Here is an 18,725-nt window from a genome sequence, read left to right as displayed (position 1 = left end):
TGTGGGATATGCTCTCAACGAAGGATTCTGTATGACATCTTATCTAAATGGGATCTGGTATTGTTTTAAAGTCGCCCAAGATTGTGAAATGTTTTACGTTTAGGTGTGTTAGGGCAGGTTGTTTAACCAGTCCAGTTATTGTCATAGCTTTAAAGCAATAGATCTGTACACTTATAGCAAAAGAGAGAAACTAGTGCAAGTGACATACAAAAACTAAACAAAGTTGCTTAGCTATTGTTAGAATACAACAAAATTAAATTCTAAAGCCTTGGCATCAATTATTTATACTTAAGGGAGCGATCCTATGGAGATGGTCATCAGCTTCTGAACTTGGAGGCTAACGGCTAAGGTCAACATCTAAGGTCCTCCTCCGAGTGCCTACTCCGAGGTAAGCTCGGAGGATGGCAACAAGGGAGAGGGCCTTCTCAGTGGTGGCCCCCCAATTATGGAATGATCTCCCTGATGAGGCTCGCCTGGCACCAACATTGTTATCTTTTCAATGCCAGGTCAAGACTTTTCTCTTCTCCCAGGCATTTAACAGCATATGCTGAGTTTTTAACTGACGCGAGAATAGTTGCTTAAAATGGATATTGTTGTTTTTTAAGCTTTTGGTGGTTTTAAATTTTGTATATCTGTTTTGTTCATTGTTTTTAACTTTTGTAAACCACCCAGAGAGCTTCAGCTATGGGGCAGTATATAAATGTAATAAATAAATAAACAAATGGCTGTCCAATGCAGTGCAGGTGGAACATGGAGCCACCTTTTAACTTTGGGCTAGACAAGTAATTTTGCTTGTCTAGCTATGGAGCCTTGGAGCAGGAGAGGAGAGGCTGTAAAGTACATAGGAAGCTGTAGTCTCCTCCCTTCCCCTCTCCCCAGGACCGCCCCCATTTTGCTCTCTCTGTGCTTCCTATTGATCTACTAAGGGAGCGAGTCCTAAGGTCTCTTAGTAACTTCAGGGCTAGTGAGCTCAGAGGCTTGTATTAAGGCAATGATGGCATGTGGGACAGCTCTAAAGATCCGGGATGCATACGCAGGTGCCTCCCCTAACAAAGTCAGTGGCAAGATGACCCCATATTGCAATTAAAAAGATAGGTTGCCACAAGGATGGTTCTTGGCTTCATGAAATATTTGACCACAGTCAAATATTTTCAAGTAATTGGCAGTGAATTGACTAGTGTCTCAGCCCCAATATGTTTGCTCACAGTAGCAAACTCATTTATGCTCTTTTTAAAAATAAAATTAAATTCAATGCCACTTTTTATTATACAATAATCCCAAAGCAGGGTACAAACAATAAAACACTGTAAAATAATAAAGCATTGACAAGAAAAACCATAATTAAACAGGGAAGAACAGTAACAGATGAATCACAATTTACATGATACAGCAAAAGAAAAAGAGAAAGTTCAATCGATTTTTAAACTATAAAAGTATAGAAAAATAAACTCTTAATATGTAATATGCTTTCAGTATGGCTGTTCATTTAATTGTAAATGTGTGTGTTCAAAAACATTTTTTAAAGCTTATCTTTGCTTCAGCAACCACTTCGAACCATCAAAGAACTGGTGTTTTTATCTGAATATTGGCTTGGTCAGTTTCTTATGGCAAATAAGGACCTCTGTGATATGGCAAAAAACAGATGCAGAGGAAGTAGGCCTGGACTTTGATATGGGGAGCAAGAAAATAACCATGCCTCGCAAATGAGAGCACTCCAGAGGGAGTAGAGATGCACATAGATATCTCCCCTGGTTTCTTTACTGACTGTGGAAGAGAGATAGCAGCTATGGCAACCTGGATTCAGTTCTTCTGAAGAGGAACTACCAATAAAGGGAAGCGGCTTTGTTGTGTTGAATTACTTAAGTTTGCAGATAACAGCAAAAGTAGGGATTTTCAGTCAGCCCAAATGTGAATGATGTTATATTCTAAAAAGGGCCATTTAATTGGGGTAAAAAAAAAGGTTTGTAGAGTCACGTAACATAGACAGCTGTAATTATACTGTAGCAATCACTTCCAACACAAATGATAGGATTTAATGGTAGCTAGGGATGGGCGAGAAATTAGTTAGGTTCACATTATAAAGTGAGATCACCTAATTTGCACCTCCTCGATGTGGGCCTGAGCATAATTTGCAGTCGAAAGTCCATACATTTCAAAGTTTGTGATGTGTTTCATAAAACAAAAAAGTGTTTAAAAAGATGTGAATTTTGAAAACTGCAAGTAAAGATACGTACACCCATGCTTCAGTTGATGGATGTGCACAAGAAGGCACACAAAAATGTGCACATCTTGACAAATATACACAAAAATACAGATTTCAGTGGGTGGGGGAGTGCTGCACAGAACTGGGACACAACAAGCCTAGGAATGTAAAACGTAGAACCTAAATGAGGTCAAGCTTCACAGAGTCATACATCCCTAGTCATAGCTTAATCCTCAGCACTTGCGCAACATAAGAACAACTTTTGTGTATTGGAACAACAGGTCCATCTAGCCAAGCACACTTGTCCCCTGTAGAGGACACCCAGTTGCCCCTGGAAAGCTTACAAGCAGTACACAAATGTAGTAGCTATTTCCTATTTTGACATCCCTACATCTGGTATTCTGAGACAGACCCTCTCTCTAAACATGACGGTCCCATTGTTATTATGGGTAATAGTTTTAGTTATAGGTTATTATGGCCGTTTTATCAATTCCTGTGCTGTTTATTACATTGTATTTTAAATATTTCTATTTTACGTTAACTTTTTTAAAATGGCATTTTAGTTTTTTAACTGGTTGTAATCCACTTAGAGAATATTAGTTATGAGCGGAGTAGAAATGTACTAAAATAATAAAAGGCATTCATAGATGTGCCCTTCATGACCCTCTGTAGTCCTTCTTTAAAAGCCATTTTATAGGAGTGAATTCAAAAGTTATACATAGAGTGAAGCAGTGCTTTTTGTCTGCCCTAAACCTTTTCCCAACCAACTTAATTGATTGACCTTTAGTTTAGTAATATGATGAACTCATTGGCCTGATTCAAATGTAGGTTATCTCAATTTATTAAGCCAAGATATGCATGCTCCTTGTGCCATGCATGTCTGCTGTGCCTTTCCTTTTTGGCATACCATGATTGAAGAATTCATGGGTTAATTAATGTTTTCCTTTACTGATGAACTGGGAAACCATGGTTACCAGGATCAGCAGAAACCAGGACCTAAAACCAAATTCTGTGATGTCAGATTTCAGGCTTGTTCCAGTCCTGCTAACCATAGTTTCCTATTTCTTATGTAACAGGAAAATATGGTTAATTCACCGCAGATCAACTCTGCTGATTAAATTGAGATATGCATGAGCCTTGGGCCTACTCACACTGCCCCTCCCTTCTACAGATTTTCACAACTAAAAGTTTACTAGACATTATGCCTGAACAGGAAATGTGAGCCCTTCAAAAGATACAGGGGGTGCACTTGCTGTCCCTGCCCCCACTGCCCCCTTCCATTCCCGACCAGCTGTACTGAGAGACAAGGTCTGAAAGAGACTTCTACTTGCATTAATTTAAATGTGAGTAGAACCATCCAAGCGACTGGGAGCCCTGCTTTATCTGTTTAGAAATAGAGAAGGTGGGAGTGTGGGAATGTTAGGGATAGGACTGGCACACCTGGCCCTGTGTTCAAGTTTACTGTTCAGGCATAATGTCTGTAGGAATGCAGAACGTTTGCAGTTGTGGAGTGCCATGAAGGGAACCTGCATAAGCAGAGGATTCATGCATCCACGCCGGGCCATTATCGATCTTCACTCTCTCCACATGGTTAATTTTATAAGCGCTTGATTTAAGGGTGGGCAGCTTGCCACCCTCTAGATGTTTTGGCTTACAACTCCCATCAGCTCTCCATTGGCTTTGCTGGCTAGGGCTGATGGGAGTTGTAAGCCAGAACATTTAGAGGAGAACAAGTTGCCCACCCCTTGTTGTCTTACGTTTTCAAAGCCTTCTTGTTCCTCCCCCCAAATTGGAGCGGCATGCAAACAGAATACTTTGTTTAGACGCCACACGTTTAGCTACTTACATGAAGGAGTAGTGAAGCTATCAAAGAATCTTATCCGTTAAAGACAGATACTGTGAGTGGGATCCTTGATTCTTGTTGGATCTGGCTTACAATCATGAGAATCAATTTTAAAATAGTGATCCCATAAAGGCCAAATGCCAGGTTAGAACTCATTGCATAGAATGCTTTGTCTCTGGAAATAAGCCTCATTTACTTATATTACCCACTGCTTGCAGGCTTCCATTAATTCTCCATGGAAATCTGGAGAGTTCCCACCATTTTGTTTTTATGACCTGAGAAAAGCTTACTTAGCACACATTGCTAGACACCTTCCAGCCAGAACTGACGCACCGCAATGCTATACAATATAGAAAGAAAACTGTCATAGCATTTCTGAGTTACTGTGTCATTTTTTTTGCTGTGTTGCCTGTACTGGTTGTTTGAACTAAATGCTATGCAAAATTTTCTAGAGGTTCTAATTTGGATGTGAAGGGGGGGATTTAAGGGGGTACGTTAAAAACAACAACACCCAATCTCCCTCCCCCATCTTCCCTTTTTCATGCCAGTTCACTGCTTGTATGAGCTCTGATTGGCTGCTGCTTCAAAGCCATTTCTTCTATCAGATCTGCACCTCTTCTAGAAATAGTGAAGTCATCATATAGCCAGTCGGAATTGGTTATTCGACAGTTTCATCAAGGGCAAATAAAGCTTATGGTCAATGACATCACTGTGGATAGTTTTGTTCGCCCTCTGATGTTGTCATGTAGCCAAATCTGATTGGCTGCATCATAACTTCACCCTTTCTAGGAGTGGAACTATGGGTGCTATCCAAAAAGACCTCCCTCCCTTCTCCTTCACCTTGCACCCTCCCAATCTGTACCAAAGAGACACCCCCCCTCCAAGCCTCAGGCAAATACTGCAGGACTTTCCCCTATACATATTACCTCTACTTCCATGATTCAGGATGGCTTCTGAACTTACACAATGCAGTCCCTGAGGCTGCAGTTACCTAGTGAAAATGGCTTAGCTCATTTTACCTTCGCTGGGAGGGGGGGAAATAAGATCGCCCATACATTTTCAGGCAGAAGTTTAAATCAGCTGGAAGGGGACAGAGGGAATCTTGGGTGCTGGGGAAGGAATTTGGCTGAGGGGGGAAAGGTGAAGAAGTGTATTGCTTGCCTGTTTTCATTTCCCACTTGAAATTTTATCCTCTGGGATTATGTGTTGTAAAAACAAATGCCATCCCTAAAAAGAAACACCGGACTTGTATGGCCACAGGAAGTATGGGCCTGTTTCTGTTTTAATTGGCCCTGAGGCAGCAACTGATTGGGCTTGAACAGATTTTAAAATATGCCGGGGAGGGTAGCGGAGCGTGCGGGAAGGCTGAACATTTTTTGCCGTCTTTCACCCACACCACTGAAAAATCAATTAAGGGCACAGTCCTATTTGTGTTTAGACAGAAAAAAGCCCTACAACCCTCAGCATGGCTGGTTGGGATGTATAGGATTGTGTCCTGAATGGTAGAGTGGGTTGCAGGTTGAGGTAAGGGGAGCAGAAAATGTAGGTAAAACACGCTTAATTTCAGGTGAGCTCTATTTGAAATGTTTATTAGTCGGTGACTTCTTTCTTTTTCTATAGAGAAGTCCTTGAGTGCAGGTTGAACTCTGGTGCTGTGTGTGAACAAGTCCCATTCACTTGCTGTGACTATTGGTGCTGGACTCCTGAAAAGGTAGAAAACAGGCTTACAGACCAATTCTGTTGGAAGTCTACTCAGAAGTAAGTTCCATTGAGTTTAATGGGGCTTCCTCCCAAGCAAGTGAGTGTAGGATTGCAGCCTCAGCAGCTGTAGGATCTAGACCTGATCACCACTAAGCATGTCTAATTCTGAACAAAAGCTCCAACTTGGTGTTGTACATAACAGTGTGTTTCAAGAAGAGGAAAATTATTCTTCCAACCTCATAAGCGTGTATCCACCAGAAGAGCGTTAGTGTTCATTTTAGAAAAACAACCACCATCAGTAGGTTTCATGAATATTGAAAAACATGGCCAGATAAATAGATTGGTTTGGTTAATATGTTTCAAAGTTTTCTCTGCAATAAATGTAACTGCTTGCAGGCACCTCCCTAGATCCACAATCATTTCTCCCTCTTCCCCCCTCTCTTTTTTCAAACCAAATAACTGGAGTAGGTTTGTTTTAGTCTAAAACCATTATTGCTAGTGCATTAGTAACAGTGTGTGTTCTCAAGAATGTAATATTGGGGGGAGGGGTGTTCATTTTAAAATCACATATACTCCCCCTCCCCTTTGAAATAAGTTTAGTTTTGATCAAGCAAACTCGCTTCCAAGTGATTGTGCAGAGTGTTGCAGCCGGTGTATTTGTATCTGTGTCAGTTTCCTTCTATGCTGGGTCCAGTTGTCTAGTGTTGCTATAGCAAATCTAGCTCAGAATGTTCAGGTGATATTGGATTGCTGACAAAGCCCCCCCCCCCCCCTTTCACTTTGTAGGTTTTCAACAATGCATGAATATCCCCAATTCATGCAGCCTTTGCTGGCATCTGTGAAGTTAAATCAGTAAATCAAATGGATACGTTATTCTGCATCAGTTTGTTTTTTTAATACACACACACCGCCTTTCCCCCCAAGTTCAAGTCAATTATCAATACGTTATTTGTTTTCTTTTTTAAAACCCAGTTGAAAACAACCTTTCAAGTTACAACATAAAAGCTAACCATGAAAATAGAAGCAGCAAATAAGAGTGCAACAGCAATCAAAATATATAACATATTCAAGGAACAGAGACAGATTAAAAACAGCAAATTAAAACCACGTTCCAAATGGCTTCAGAAAAAAGGAGGTTTTATCAGCTTCTGGGAAGTTATCAATAAAGAAGTGAGACGGGCCTGCCTTGGAATGTCAAAATTCTATAAGCTCTCTGCTGCAAATTTGCCTGCCTGCATTATCTTCCCACAGTCTCTATGCCGTGTAAGTCCATCTACTATTTGACCCCCTTATCCCATTGCTGACCTGTGACCACACTGTTACCATGTGTCTTAGAAATTCTAATCTCTATGGTTTTTTTAAAAAAAACCTTAGGTGTACAAGCCAAACAAAAATGCCGTGTCTTTATGCATTACAACAGTTTTAAAACGTGGGCAGGAATTTTAAGATAAGAAACAACTTGAACTATAAGCTGAATGTGAAAGAAAGAGGAAGGGCATTTGTATGTGTGCAAGGGAAGGAGGATGCTGACTCAGTAAGAGATGCCACTTCTGTGGATTGGGACAATTGGCTCGCTGTCCACTAACCCAGCTATGGATAAATCATAATGATAAATAACGATGAATTCAGACAACTTTGCTCTAATCAGAATGCAGGGAGATTTCCTTACTTGCACACACCTGATGTCTCTCAAAGAAAAGGTTCTAAAACAATCTTCCAACTTCAGAGAGGTTTTGGACTTCCAAGTCCCATCAGCCCTGGACAGCATCACCAGTAGTCAGGAATCTTGAGAACTGTAGTCCAAACAAAAGGTTAGACAAGGCTGGTCTAAAATTAGGGATGCATGACTACATTTCCAAGTAGTTCTGCTGGTTGTGATAGTCACATGAAGGTACTCATGAGTCACTGGAAAGGATTAGGGTCATATTTGAGTCAGGGGTAAGATCTCAGGAAATTAATTCTTGGGAAGACTTGAAGCAGCAACCGGGTGTGTGTGTGTGTGTGCTTTCATATTTGGGGCTTCACTAGAGAGTTCATCAATGTGGGAAGTGGGTAGCAGCGTTGCTTGCAGCAGGCAAGTCTTTAACACTAGCTGTGATTGGCTTTACTAAACCTTCTCTTCTGAGTGCCCTCCTCCAAAGTTGGCCATTGCTCATCCCTGCCTTGCAACTGTGACCTCTCAGCTAAGAGCTTATACACTGGGAAGGCAAGGATAGCAAGGGAAGGCATTAGTCTTCCCTTCCCTTGCAGTTCCCTCCTTCTGTCCCTGTTTTTTGTTTAGTGTGCAGTTGTGGGGGGAAATGTGCAGTTGGAAATCTGATAATGTGCAATTGAAAAAAGTGGTAAAAAAATAAGACACGTGTTATGTGTATGTGTTTATTAAGAACTTAACAATAGACAAAGTCGGGGAAGGCACATAACACTATATAAGGATGCAAGTGAAAGGGCCCTCGATGGTGTGACTGATGTCGTTGGGTCATGTGACAATGTTGCCTGAATAGATGTGGGGGCAGAGTTGCCACTTGGGTCTATTGCATGGTCTGGTCCCTCTGTGTCTCTGTCCTGTGTACTATATTGCTGGTTAGCATCTGCTTCAGGTTGGGAGGTGGTCTGTAGGCCAGGACTGGTATGGCTCCCAAGGCTTGTGAGAGAGAAGTGTCTGATGATGGGTTAGAGTTCACTGATGATCCATTGCAGTGGTTTCAATTGGGGGCTGTAGGCAGGGCCGGTGCTACCATTAAGGCCAATTAGGCAGCTGCCTAGGGCGCAGATGTCAGAGGGACGCAGACTGCCCCCTCTCTCCACTCCTGGGGTTGGAGGTTTTGGGGGGTGGGGGTTTGGCTTGCGTGTGCCCCCGTGTGGCCAGCCTTTTCCTGAAGCTGTAATCAGAGGCCCCGCTCGTTTCCGCTGTCCGCGGGGTGGGTGGGGGTGTTGCTTGTTGCAAAACCCTGAGGAGACGGAAGAGGAGCGGGCCAGGGGACAGCCAAAGGCTCTGTGGGTCAGGGAGGCGGGGGAGGAGGACGCAGAAATAGGCAGCCCCCACGGAGCAGCAGCCGCCACCTTGGCATGCCGCCTTCCCCGTTGGGGGCTGCAGCCGCTTGAGACCAAGCGGGGACTGCGGGACAGAGACCATCACCCCAGCCCGCCAGGGCTCATTCACAGCCCCTCCTCACAGGGTGCATAGAGGTGCAGGAGCAGCTGCACAGTGGGGGGCAGAAGTGGCGTGCCCGGCCTTGCTGCTGAGCCCCAAAGGAGGCTCGGACGGGCTGCACTTCCAGAGCTGGGCAGGGCGGCCCTCGGGGGTGTGGAAGAAGTGGCACCCACGGGCTGCCCCTCAGAATAAGGGGCAGGGCTGCACCCCCAGTAAGCTTTGGGACAGCGCAAGGGACACCCCCTCACACCCACACCCGTGAGGTAGCCCCCCTCCCTGTCCAGAGCTCGCCTTGCCTAGGGCGTAAAATAGTCTGGCCCTGGCCCTGGCCCTGGCTGTAGATGACAACCAGTGGTGTCCTTCTCTTAGCCTGCTGTCCTTCCTGGGTACCCATATGGCCCTGTCAATCTGTCTTTAAGTTTAAGGTACTACTAGTGTTGATGATCATCAGTCGTGAAAGAGAAATAATGTGCTTGGCTTGGGTGGTGGGCGTGGTGGTGGGTGTCTGACAGGGCATTTGTACAGTTGGAAAATTTGCTTTCAGAAAACCCCTGCTTTGCTGAGAGGAACGTCTTGCAAAGGAAGGACTTGGGGCAGGCAGGGGGTGGGGGGGCGTTTTCCTTTGGGCATTTTACAGTCCTGATATTTGATCCTGTGCTCTATGATAAGGCAGACTGAAGCGATGTGGCTAGTTTGATATTCATCTTATGCCAAGTTCACAAATAGCTCCTTTACTTCACTCATAGAAGTTGCGCGGAGGGTGGGAAGCTTAAACCGTTATGTAATTCTGTCCTTACAAGGTAAGGTTCCATCTCCATTAAACTGTCCCTAGCAAAGTCTGTCCTTGCTAGTTTCAGGTTGCCTTAGAAACAAACTAACTTTAGAGACTTACAAACAGGTAGATTTGAAGTTCCTCCTTCTCCACCTTAAATCTCTAGTGTCTTGCCTCACCTTCCAGGGATAAATAATAAATAACATCCCCAGGCCATGCAGCTCCATGCATATGTATGTACTTGGAGTAGCTTTATCACAATGACACCTATTTGGATTTACTTATCACACTCATCACATGGCATCTTTTCATTCTACCTTTACAACAAACCTGTGTAGATAGATTAGGGAGCCTTCCACAACCTCCAGATGTTTTGGACTTAAACTTCCATCAGCCTCAGCCAGCAAGACTACTAGTCAGAAATGCTAGGAGTTGTGATCTAAAACATTTGGAGGGCCCCAGGTTGGAGAAGGCCTATTTATGCCCAGTTTTGTTTAGAGTGAATGGAATCCTTCTTACCTGAGGAAGACTATCCTGTCTTCAGGTATGTGGCTTTTAGTCATTGCTGGAGAGGTTTATGGAGATTTAGGCCCTGAGCCAAAGTCTTGCATGTTCTCCAGCTCATGTGCATTCAACTCTTGAGCACTCAGATTGTCTCCCGCGCCTCCCTTTTGGTGCAACTTTTGCCAAGAAAGAAACTGCATGCCTACATTGGAGCTCTAGAGCCTGTAAGAAATTTCTGGATTTAGCCATCGGGTTAAGAATTATGAATGTATTATTTATGATTTATTAGTTGCTTTTTAATAAAAAGTAAAACCCCTAAAGAGATTTTTACATTTTTACAGGGTCATGCATGTGTGTTGTTACAAGCTAGAAGGCTGGATTTGCATATGGAAACTGCAAGTTGAAATCTCTACCTGACTGTACAGCTTGTTGGGTGGCCATGAGAAAGTTACTGTTTGTCAGCTAATTCTACCTCACAAGATTGTTGTGAGGCTGCAGTGCTGTTCAGAGCTCCTTGGAAGAAAGGTTAGATGTAAATCAGTAACCAGATGTTGTTGTGGCTGACACCCGCCTCTGTTCCTCAAGGGTTCCGTGGAATTTCCATGTGGCTGAATTTCTGGGGTCATACAAATGTTCCTGTATGGTTTTGCATCTTATTCTCCCATGTGGATGTCTTCCTCCTAGCTGTGCTTAAGACAACAAATAGGACATAGGTTAAATATAATTCATTGTGTGTTCCTAAGGGGAGGGGGGTGTCTTTTTTTTCTTTTTTTTAAAGGCTTTATTAAGACTTTATAAAATATGTGAACAATTCCCTTTTTGTAAATGATGCTGTTTTCTTCACTTGGACAAATTCCAACTCTTAACGTATTGGCAGCATGGATGAGGTTCATGGGATGTCTCATTCTGAGTTTATAAAAATGGAGCAGGTAAGTACTTGGCCCACATTTTGTTGTCTTGAAGTTGGAGGAGGAGGAGTAGCTATGAAAGCCAGATTCTATTCAAGGTTTTGCCGGAGAGAGGCCACTTATTGTAGTAAGTATGTACGCCTGTGCTCTCTTTGTAAGTGTGTTTCGGGGTGTGTGGGTGTGGGTGTGGGTGTGGGTGTGAGAGAGAGAGAGAGAGAGAGAGAGAGAAACTTGTATGAATCCTGGGTTTGGCTGTATTGAAATAATTACGCTGTTTCAGGGCTTGGAATTGTGCAGTGTTCTAATGAATGGGCATTTAGTAGGAAAACGATGACTCACTTTCACTTTCTACTTTGCTGAAAAAACTTTTGATCTTTAGACCCTGTAATTAAATAAAACGTGAGAGTTGTTCCCCCCCCTTATAATGAGGGTTTTTATTTGAACCCTCAGTGTATGTGACATCAAAGAAATGGTTTGCTAGCCAATGTACTATATAGGGACTTTAATCATTGATTGTTTTTTCCAGGATTATAGAGGCTGGCGTTTTCCTTGTCTCTGCTTCTTCAACAGTGGCCAATAAGTTCCGTAGAATAGCTGTGTTTAGTCTCTTGTAGCTAAGAGTCCAGGAGCACCTTAAAGAGTAAATGTGTCTATTGTGATAAACTTTCAAGATACATTTGATGAAGTGGACCCTAACCCACAAAAGCTTATACCTCAAAATATTTATTCTTAAAAAATAAAGTCCATCTTCAGAATTGACCACTTAATGTAAATTTATAGACAATGTTTTTTGAGAGAAGTGGCTCCTTAGTTTGATATTAGGGGTTGTCCTAGGTCTTACAGAATTCACTCCACTCTGAAATCATGTATTGTCGGAAATTCTTTGGGGCTATCCTAACAGAAGTCATCAACCAGACATTTCCCCTTTTTCTTTTCCTTGCAGAAAACAGAAATGAAGGTACACATGCACACACAATTTTGCTTCATTTGTTTGCTGACATTTGTCTTTCATCAATGCCACCATTGCCATAGTGCTAAAGAGGGCCAAAGTCACAACCACAGTGACTATCAGATCTCACAGAGCCCGTATCTCCAGAATGGAAGGACAGAACCTGCACCGAGTAAGGAAGCGGAAGTCAAGCAGAAATACTACATTGAAAAGCTCTTTGACCTCTATGGTGAAAATGGGAAACTCTCATTTTTTGGTTTGGAGAAATTGCTGACGAGCCTGGGCCTTGGAGAAGTCAAAGTAGTGGAAATAAACCACGAGGACATTGGCCACGATTATGTTTCTCACTTAGATGTAATAGAGGTACAAGAAGGAAATCATTCTCATTCCCACAGCCATCCCCATCCCCATAGTCACTCAGGTTCAGAAAACCAGACTGTGAATGAAGGGTCTGCCAAAAAATCCCGGAAGTGTGACCCTGAAAAAGAAGTGGCCGCGCCGTCTTTAAAGCACGACCACAGCAACCGCAGGCGCCACCACCCGCATCGGCACCGCCACCACCCGCACCACCACCTTGACCATAATGGTACCCATCACTCTCATAACGATTCCATGGGTGCCAGTGATCAAGGGGAGCCAAGTCATGAGCCTTCCACCGAAACCAACACGACTCAGGAGCAGAGTGAGAAAAAGCCGCGCAAACACAAGAAGCGATGGAAAGACAAAGCGCAGGACTTTCCTCCTGGTCATGACGCCAACGAGCAGCATGAACACAATCATGTTCACAAACAGGACCACGTCCACGACGCGTCTCCCCCACGCGTGCAGTTTCTTGACCACGATAACGATCCTTCAGCTACTCACGGGCATCAGCATTCAAATCCTGCCAGTGGGGATGGATATCGGCATGCTAGCAAGCGTGAAGCCCCTCAAAAGCCGAAGCGTGCCGTCCGTTCAGCACACAGCCACAAGGACCATCACGAAGATGAACACCGTCACGAAGAGGTCAGCGTAAGCCCAATAAAACTTTCTATGCCTTCAAAAATTTAAGATCCTGTATGCGTAAAGAGGGATTTTTATTTGAACTACAGTATATGTGATATCCAAGAAGTTGCTGGCTAGCCAAGATTTTATAGAGACTTTTCAGCATTTCTTGCTTTTCCATGGTTAAAGAGGCTTATGGCCCAAAGCTAGGAGGGTGGGAACACCTCCTTCCCCGCTTTTTCGCAAACAAGCTTGCAAATAGACACTCCTGATTAACCAGGATGGTTATGAATTAATTATTCCCAATAGACCAAGCAGGAGTGATTCACAGAAGTTAGATGTCACAAAAGTACGGGGGATAGCAGGTTGGGTGTGTTGTTGTTTTTTTTAAAAAAAAGAATAGTAACTTTTGTGCAAAGATTTATATGGCCATCTAAAATGTTTCAGCATGGTATTTAATCACTAAATCAGATATCACCTTTTGTCTGTCCAGCTGTTCTGAGGCATTCCTCTGCTTCCTTACTGGTCAGAATGCAAGGTTAAAATAACCATGACTAAATTTTTTGGAATCTTTCTGCAATCAGATCAGGTTTTTCTGTGACTGGGTTCGGACGATACAATAACCAACAGTGAGTTAAATAATCAATTGTGAGTTAAATAGTCAATGGTTGATTGTTGTATTGTCTGTCGGGACTTTTGACACCACGGTTGGTTATTCAGCCAAAATAACCAACGCAAATAAACAGAGCTGTGCAGAATTGATATTTGTAAACCATTGTTTATCGGGACATATGTTGGGCACTATTGACTTTCGTCACACACACAGTTGGTTATTTTCGGCAAATGCAGAGTTCCCTGGCAAGATCAACCAAAGCGTCTGCCACTCTAGTCCAGCTGGCAGAACTCGCAATGGCTGATGGGATATCAGTGAGAGGACTGAGGGTTGGAAAGAGGGTGGGGGATGTGTCAATCAAACACACTGTTGACTAACAGGCAAGTCAACACTGGCCTTAATCCACAGCACGGTTGATTATAATCATGTCCCTGTGGGGAGTTACCCCCTCAATAATCAACTGTAGAGTTGACTATTAATCTACCATTGACTATTGTGTTGTCTGAACGCAGCCTGTGTCTTTTCACCTGCCATGATCAGTATTTTGACCCAGAGTACATTTCTGTTCCTCCGGAAGGACTACAGGAAATAATGGGCAGTATGTTATGCTGCATGCATGCCAGGGGGACCCACTACTGCCACAACGGGGAGCCGGCGGTTCTTAAAGCAATTGAAAGCATGCTCGTTTTCAAAATGGGGCAGATCAGTGGGGCTCACAGTACGGAGCTCTACTGACCAGTTACAGTTCAGAAATGAGTATTCCCAAAATACACAAAATTGTGGAAGCCTTTGAGTTCTGCAGTTCTCCTCATCTGGCTTGGTGGTAAGAAAAGCAGGGGATGGCGAAAGAAACAGAAAAAAATACAAACATTTGGCTAAGTGTTTAAATAGACCTAGTCTCAAAACGAAGATTTGCAGCCTGAATGAATTAATCGGTAGGAGGTATTGGATTACACCTAGCCATGCGTTTTGGGGAACAGAAACAATGACTGATCTCCACACAGGCTGGCTGTAACTCTGATCTGCTTTTTGCCTTGGGCGAAACACACAGGTTCCTGAATCAGCATAGAGCAGAACTGCAGAGAAACATGACAGTCCTCATATTAACAAAACTGGAGATTAATTTTTGGTGGTAAAAAGACAGTCAAGGCTTGAGTATTACGTAGTGGTTGAAAAGGATGTCTCTTTGGGTGGTAGACAGTTTCCTTCCTCTGTTGGTCAATTCCTTCAGACCTTCTCTTACAATGAATGGAGAGCAGCAGCGATGCAAGGAAGGGCCCCCACCTGTACGCAATTCCAATCCGCATGGCTGGAATAGGGCTTTAACATTGTGTGTTCCTGTGTTTCTGAATGGAGCTACTACTGCCTGTTTAATTTTCTTCTTCTTGATTTGTTTGCAGTGTTTAAACGTCACACAGCTGCTAAGGCATTATGGTCTTCGCCCCAATTCTCCCATTTCCCCCAACTTGTTTACATACCTGTGTCCTGCGTTGCTGTATCAGATTGACAGAAGACTTTGTATCAAACATGAAGATCTGTTGACTGCAGACTTGAGCAAAGGAAAAAATGCATCGCTTGAGGATACAGATAAAACAGGCGCATCGGGTGAGGAGAAGTGTAATAAGGGTGTTGTCCAAGACACTAGAGTTGGAGACCCCAAGTATTTGTTCTTGCTTTTTTTTTTTTTTGTTTCAGCCTCGTTAATGCCATTTTGTATTATTCCGGGTTTTTAAATCGATTTAGTAAGATGTTTGTTATAGTTTTGTTTCCCTGATGTCACAATGAGCTCTAAAGACTGGTCAGGTCAGTAATAGATGCCACCTACTTCCAGCTATCACTGGAGAGACGCAGAAACCCCATAGACTCTATGGCCAGGGCAGGCAACCCTTTTGGGCCCATGGACACATTTGGCAATTTGAAAAGCTCACGGGCACCGCCGTAAAATGGCTGCCATGGGAGGCATGGCTAATCACAAAGGACAATTAACCTGCCCAAAAGACGGAATACAAAAGAGTTGGTGTGCACCAAGAAAGGTACATGGGGGCACCCTGGTGCCTGTGGATGCCACTTTGCCTGCCCCTACTCTATGGCGTAGAGTGGGGTCAGGCAGTGTTGTGTCTCTCACCCCTGGCCCAGATAGCTGCAAAATAGGCTTCCATTGGTGCTGAAAAAACTCTAGGTTCGAAGGAGTTATTCAGTTTGTTCGCCTCCCGTGGCAGTGACGTTGTAATTGCCCCCCAAAGTTGCTTCCCCCTGTAGAGTTATTCTTCTTCCCATTCTTGGGCTCATGCTAAACCTCACTTTCCTGCTTCCATTGAGCATCACTGTCTCAAGTAGAGCAAAAAGCATAGTCTCCTCCTGGCAACGGGGCATCATCCTGGCATCGTAACAGGTGGTGTCCTTTAGACTGGCAGTACTTCATACGATAACAGGTGCAGTGCGGAGTCTGTGCACCAGAGCTTCCCATTCTTGCCTGTGTGAGAAGACGTTTACACGTCATACAGAGCACTTCGTATTAGAGACCGGAAAAAGTTGTCCACGCTTGTGTGCAATCCGGCGCCATCAAGTTCCGTCATTCAAGGTTGCTTTTTTTCTCCCCCTTCATTTATCTGGTGGCCACGGCACATGGACCTACTGTATTTTAAATGGCTTTCTGTGGTGGCGACTTCCCAATGGCCAGCCGGGTCGTGTGCAGTGTCTTTACCATGCAGGTTTCCTCCACACTACCACAAACCATTTTTGTTTTGTGCGGACAATAATGTTCCAGTCTACCTGGTAAGCCGCCACGCACGCATCACTTCCCACATGGTGGGGGCCACCACATTTAAAGCCCACACTCTACATAGTGGCAGTTTTGTGGTTTCCGGGTCTTTGATGAGGTGGTACTGTGATGGTGTCTTTCTACAGGTTGAAGCATCCGCCTGAGATGGCAGCATTTGTTTTTCTACGTGGATCTCTTAGGAGAAGAGGGAGCCAGGAGCCCTTAAGAAGAATCATGTATTCATTCTAGTCTAAGATAGTCTTTCGGCATATTCCCAACTGTTCATGCTGACCTCTTCATGATAGTGGTCATTCTCTATGCCAGCACAGACTCACCTATCCTGTAGCGCAGGGCTGGGGAACCTCTGGCCTGCAGGCCAAATCCAGATGGCCACACCTCTTTTGCCCTAAATAGGGTGACCATATGAAAAGGAGGACAGGGCTCCTGTATCTTTAACAGTTGCATAGAAAAGGGAATTTCAGCAGGTGTCATTTGTATATATGGAGAACCTGGTGAAATTCCCACTTCATCACCACAGTTAAAGCTGCAGGAGCTATACTAGAGTCACCAGATTTAAAAGAGGGCAGGGCACCTGCAGCTTTAACTGGTGTGATGAAGAGGAAATTTCACCAGGTTCTCCATGTATACAAATGACACCTGCAGAAATCTCCTTTTCAATACAACTGTTAAAGATACAGGAGCCCTGTCCTCCTTTTCATATGGTCACCTTACCCAGCTTTGTAGGGGGAACAGCATAACTTTGTATGTGGCTCGGTAGCTAACAGGCAGCCAGTGCAGTTCTTTTAATACAGGTATTATATGAGCAGAGCTAGGTGTCCCTGTGAGCACCCTAGCTGATGTGTTCTGCAGCAGCTAGGTTGGGTAAATCCCTGGAGGAGAGGGCTACCAATGGCTACTAATCTTGATGGCTATGTGCTACCTCCAGTGTCAGAAGCAATATGCCTATATGCACCAGTTGCTGGGGAACATGGGTGGGAGGGTGGTGTTGCACTCACGTCCTGCTTGTGGTTCCCTGGTCGACAGCTGGTTGGCCACTGTGTGAACAGTGCTGCACTAGATGGACCCTTGGTCTGATCCAGCATGTGGCTATATGTTCTTATGATATTTTTTTTAAACATACATGGTATTAGTTCAGAAGCTCGGGACAGTATCCTATATTGGAGTGCTTCTTAATAGATTTGGAAACTTTCTAAAACAACCGTTGTATCTTGGACAAACCATAGTACAGGTATATTGGGGCTAAGCTGCAGTAGAATACAAGCTTGGCCGGTTACTTTTAAAGCAGAAGTTTTATTTTTTTGAGGTCAGTTGTAACTTTTCAGTTAGAATTTGGGGTTGCCATTTGGAGAGGTGCCCCAGTGGCTTGAAGGGGATGCCAGCCGGCAACACTCGTAGTAGCATACCTGACGTTGCCTCGTAATTCCCCCTAGTGCCTAAGCGAGAGGATCTCAAAAGAGCTGCAGGTTAACGGTCCACCTGGGAGGCAGCGACCGGCTAACTCACCACTGAATGAGTTTAGCCTCTTTTCTCCTTCCCTCCTCTAGGCCAAAGTGTAAAGCATGAAAAGGTGGTCTGCCATGTAGGAGGGAAATCCTTGAGTTGAGAAAGATATATAGTCAACACACCCATTAAGAGGTTTTATTAAGATATTGGTTGGAGATCTAAAAGACGAAAGGAAAACAAATAAAAAAAGAAACCAAGCACTTTATGCTAGTGCAGAGAAACAAAATGCTGTCTGCTGCCTGGGAGATTATGGGAGTTGTAGTCCCAACATATCTGGCAGGTACCAGCTTGGGAAAGGCTGTGCTAGACCATCTTAAAGAGGAATCTCAAACTTAGGAGGAGCAAGGTTCACCCACAGAGGCATTTTCACAGGGAAAGATCTCCATGTTTTGTTTTGTTTTAAAAAGCCCTGTGGAATCAGAGGAGGGGCTTGACAGGGAAGGCAGATGCCCTCCGATCAGGTATGGCCTTGTGGACTAGGTGGGACATTTGTATGGGGATACATGAGTCTTTGGCACCTTTCGACAACCCGGGATGGTGGAAATAAAAAGTGCGGCCTGGGAAAGATTCCCAATCTACTCCAGAGAGACAAGACTATCAGATGAGAATTTCAGCCTGTGCTCATGGAGGATGCTTGACATAGGTTGTTCTGTGATGGGAACAAGCTAGGTCATTGTGCCAGGTACAGTGGATTTTTAAAGAAAAAGGCATTTTATTTTCAGGCCTTTCGTCACACAACTATCCATAGATTCCCTGGAACTGCCAAGTGACGCAAAACTACCATTTGTTTCTAAAGCTGGCACAATTGCTGT

At 43.9% G+C, this 18,725-nt stretch overlaps 1 protein-coding gene across 4 annotated transcripts in view; it reads left to right on the top strand.

Moving 5' to 3' along the window:
* Window positions 1-18,725, top strand: part of SLC39A10 (solute carrier family 39 member 10) — a 50,025-nt gene that overhangs the window by 16,784 nt on the left and 14,516 nt on the right. The window contains exons 1-4 of one of the 4 annotated variants that reach the window (XM_063116237.1): window positions 6,962-7,010; window positions 10,516-10,699; window positions 12,026-13,036; window positions 15,029-15,233. In XM_063116237.1, coding sequence (XP_062972307.1) covers window positions 12,035-13,036; window positions 15,029-15,233 — 1,207 coding nt within the window. In that variant the 5' untranslated portion in view covers window positions 6,962-7,010; window positions 10,516-10,699; window positions 12,026-12,034. Of the gene's footprint in view, window positions 1-6,743; window positions 7,011-10,490; window positions 10,700-12,025; window positions 13,037-15,028; window positions 15,234-18,725 lie in introns of those variants that run through there. The other 3 variants (XM_063116235.1, XM_063116238.1, XM_063116236.1) reach the window with 3 other exon arrangements.

This window comes from Elgaria multicarinata, chromosome 2 (genome assembly GCF_023053635.1).
Source record: "Elgaria multicarinata webbii isolate HBS135686 ecotype San Diego chromosome 2, rElgMul1.1.pri, whole genome shotgun sequence".
In the NCBI taxonomy this organism is placed as follows: Eukaryota; Metazoa; Chordata; class Lepidosauria; order Squamata; family Anguidae; genus Elgaria; species Elgaria multicarinata.
The sequence above is the reverse complement of the archived record's forward strand: the minus strand, read 5'-3'. Positions and strand labels throughout refer to the sequence as shown.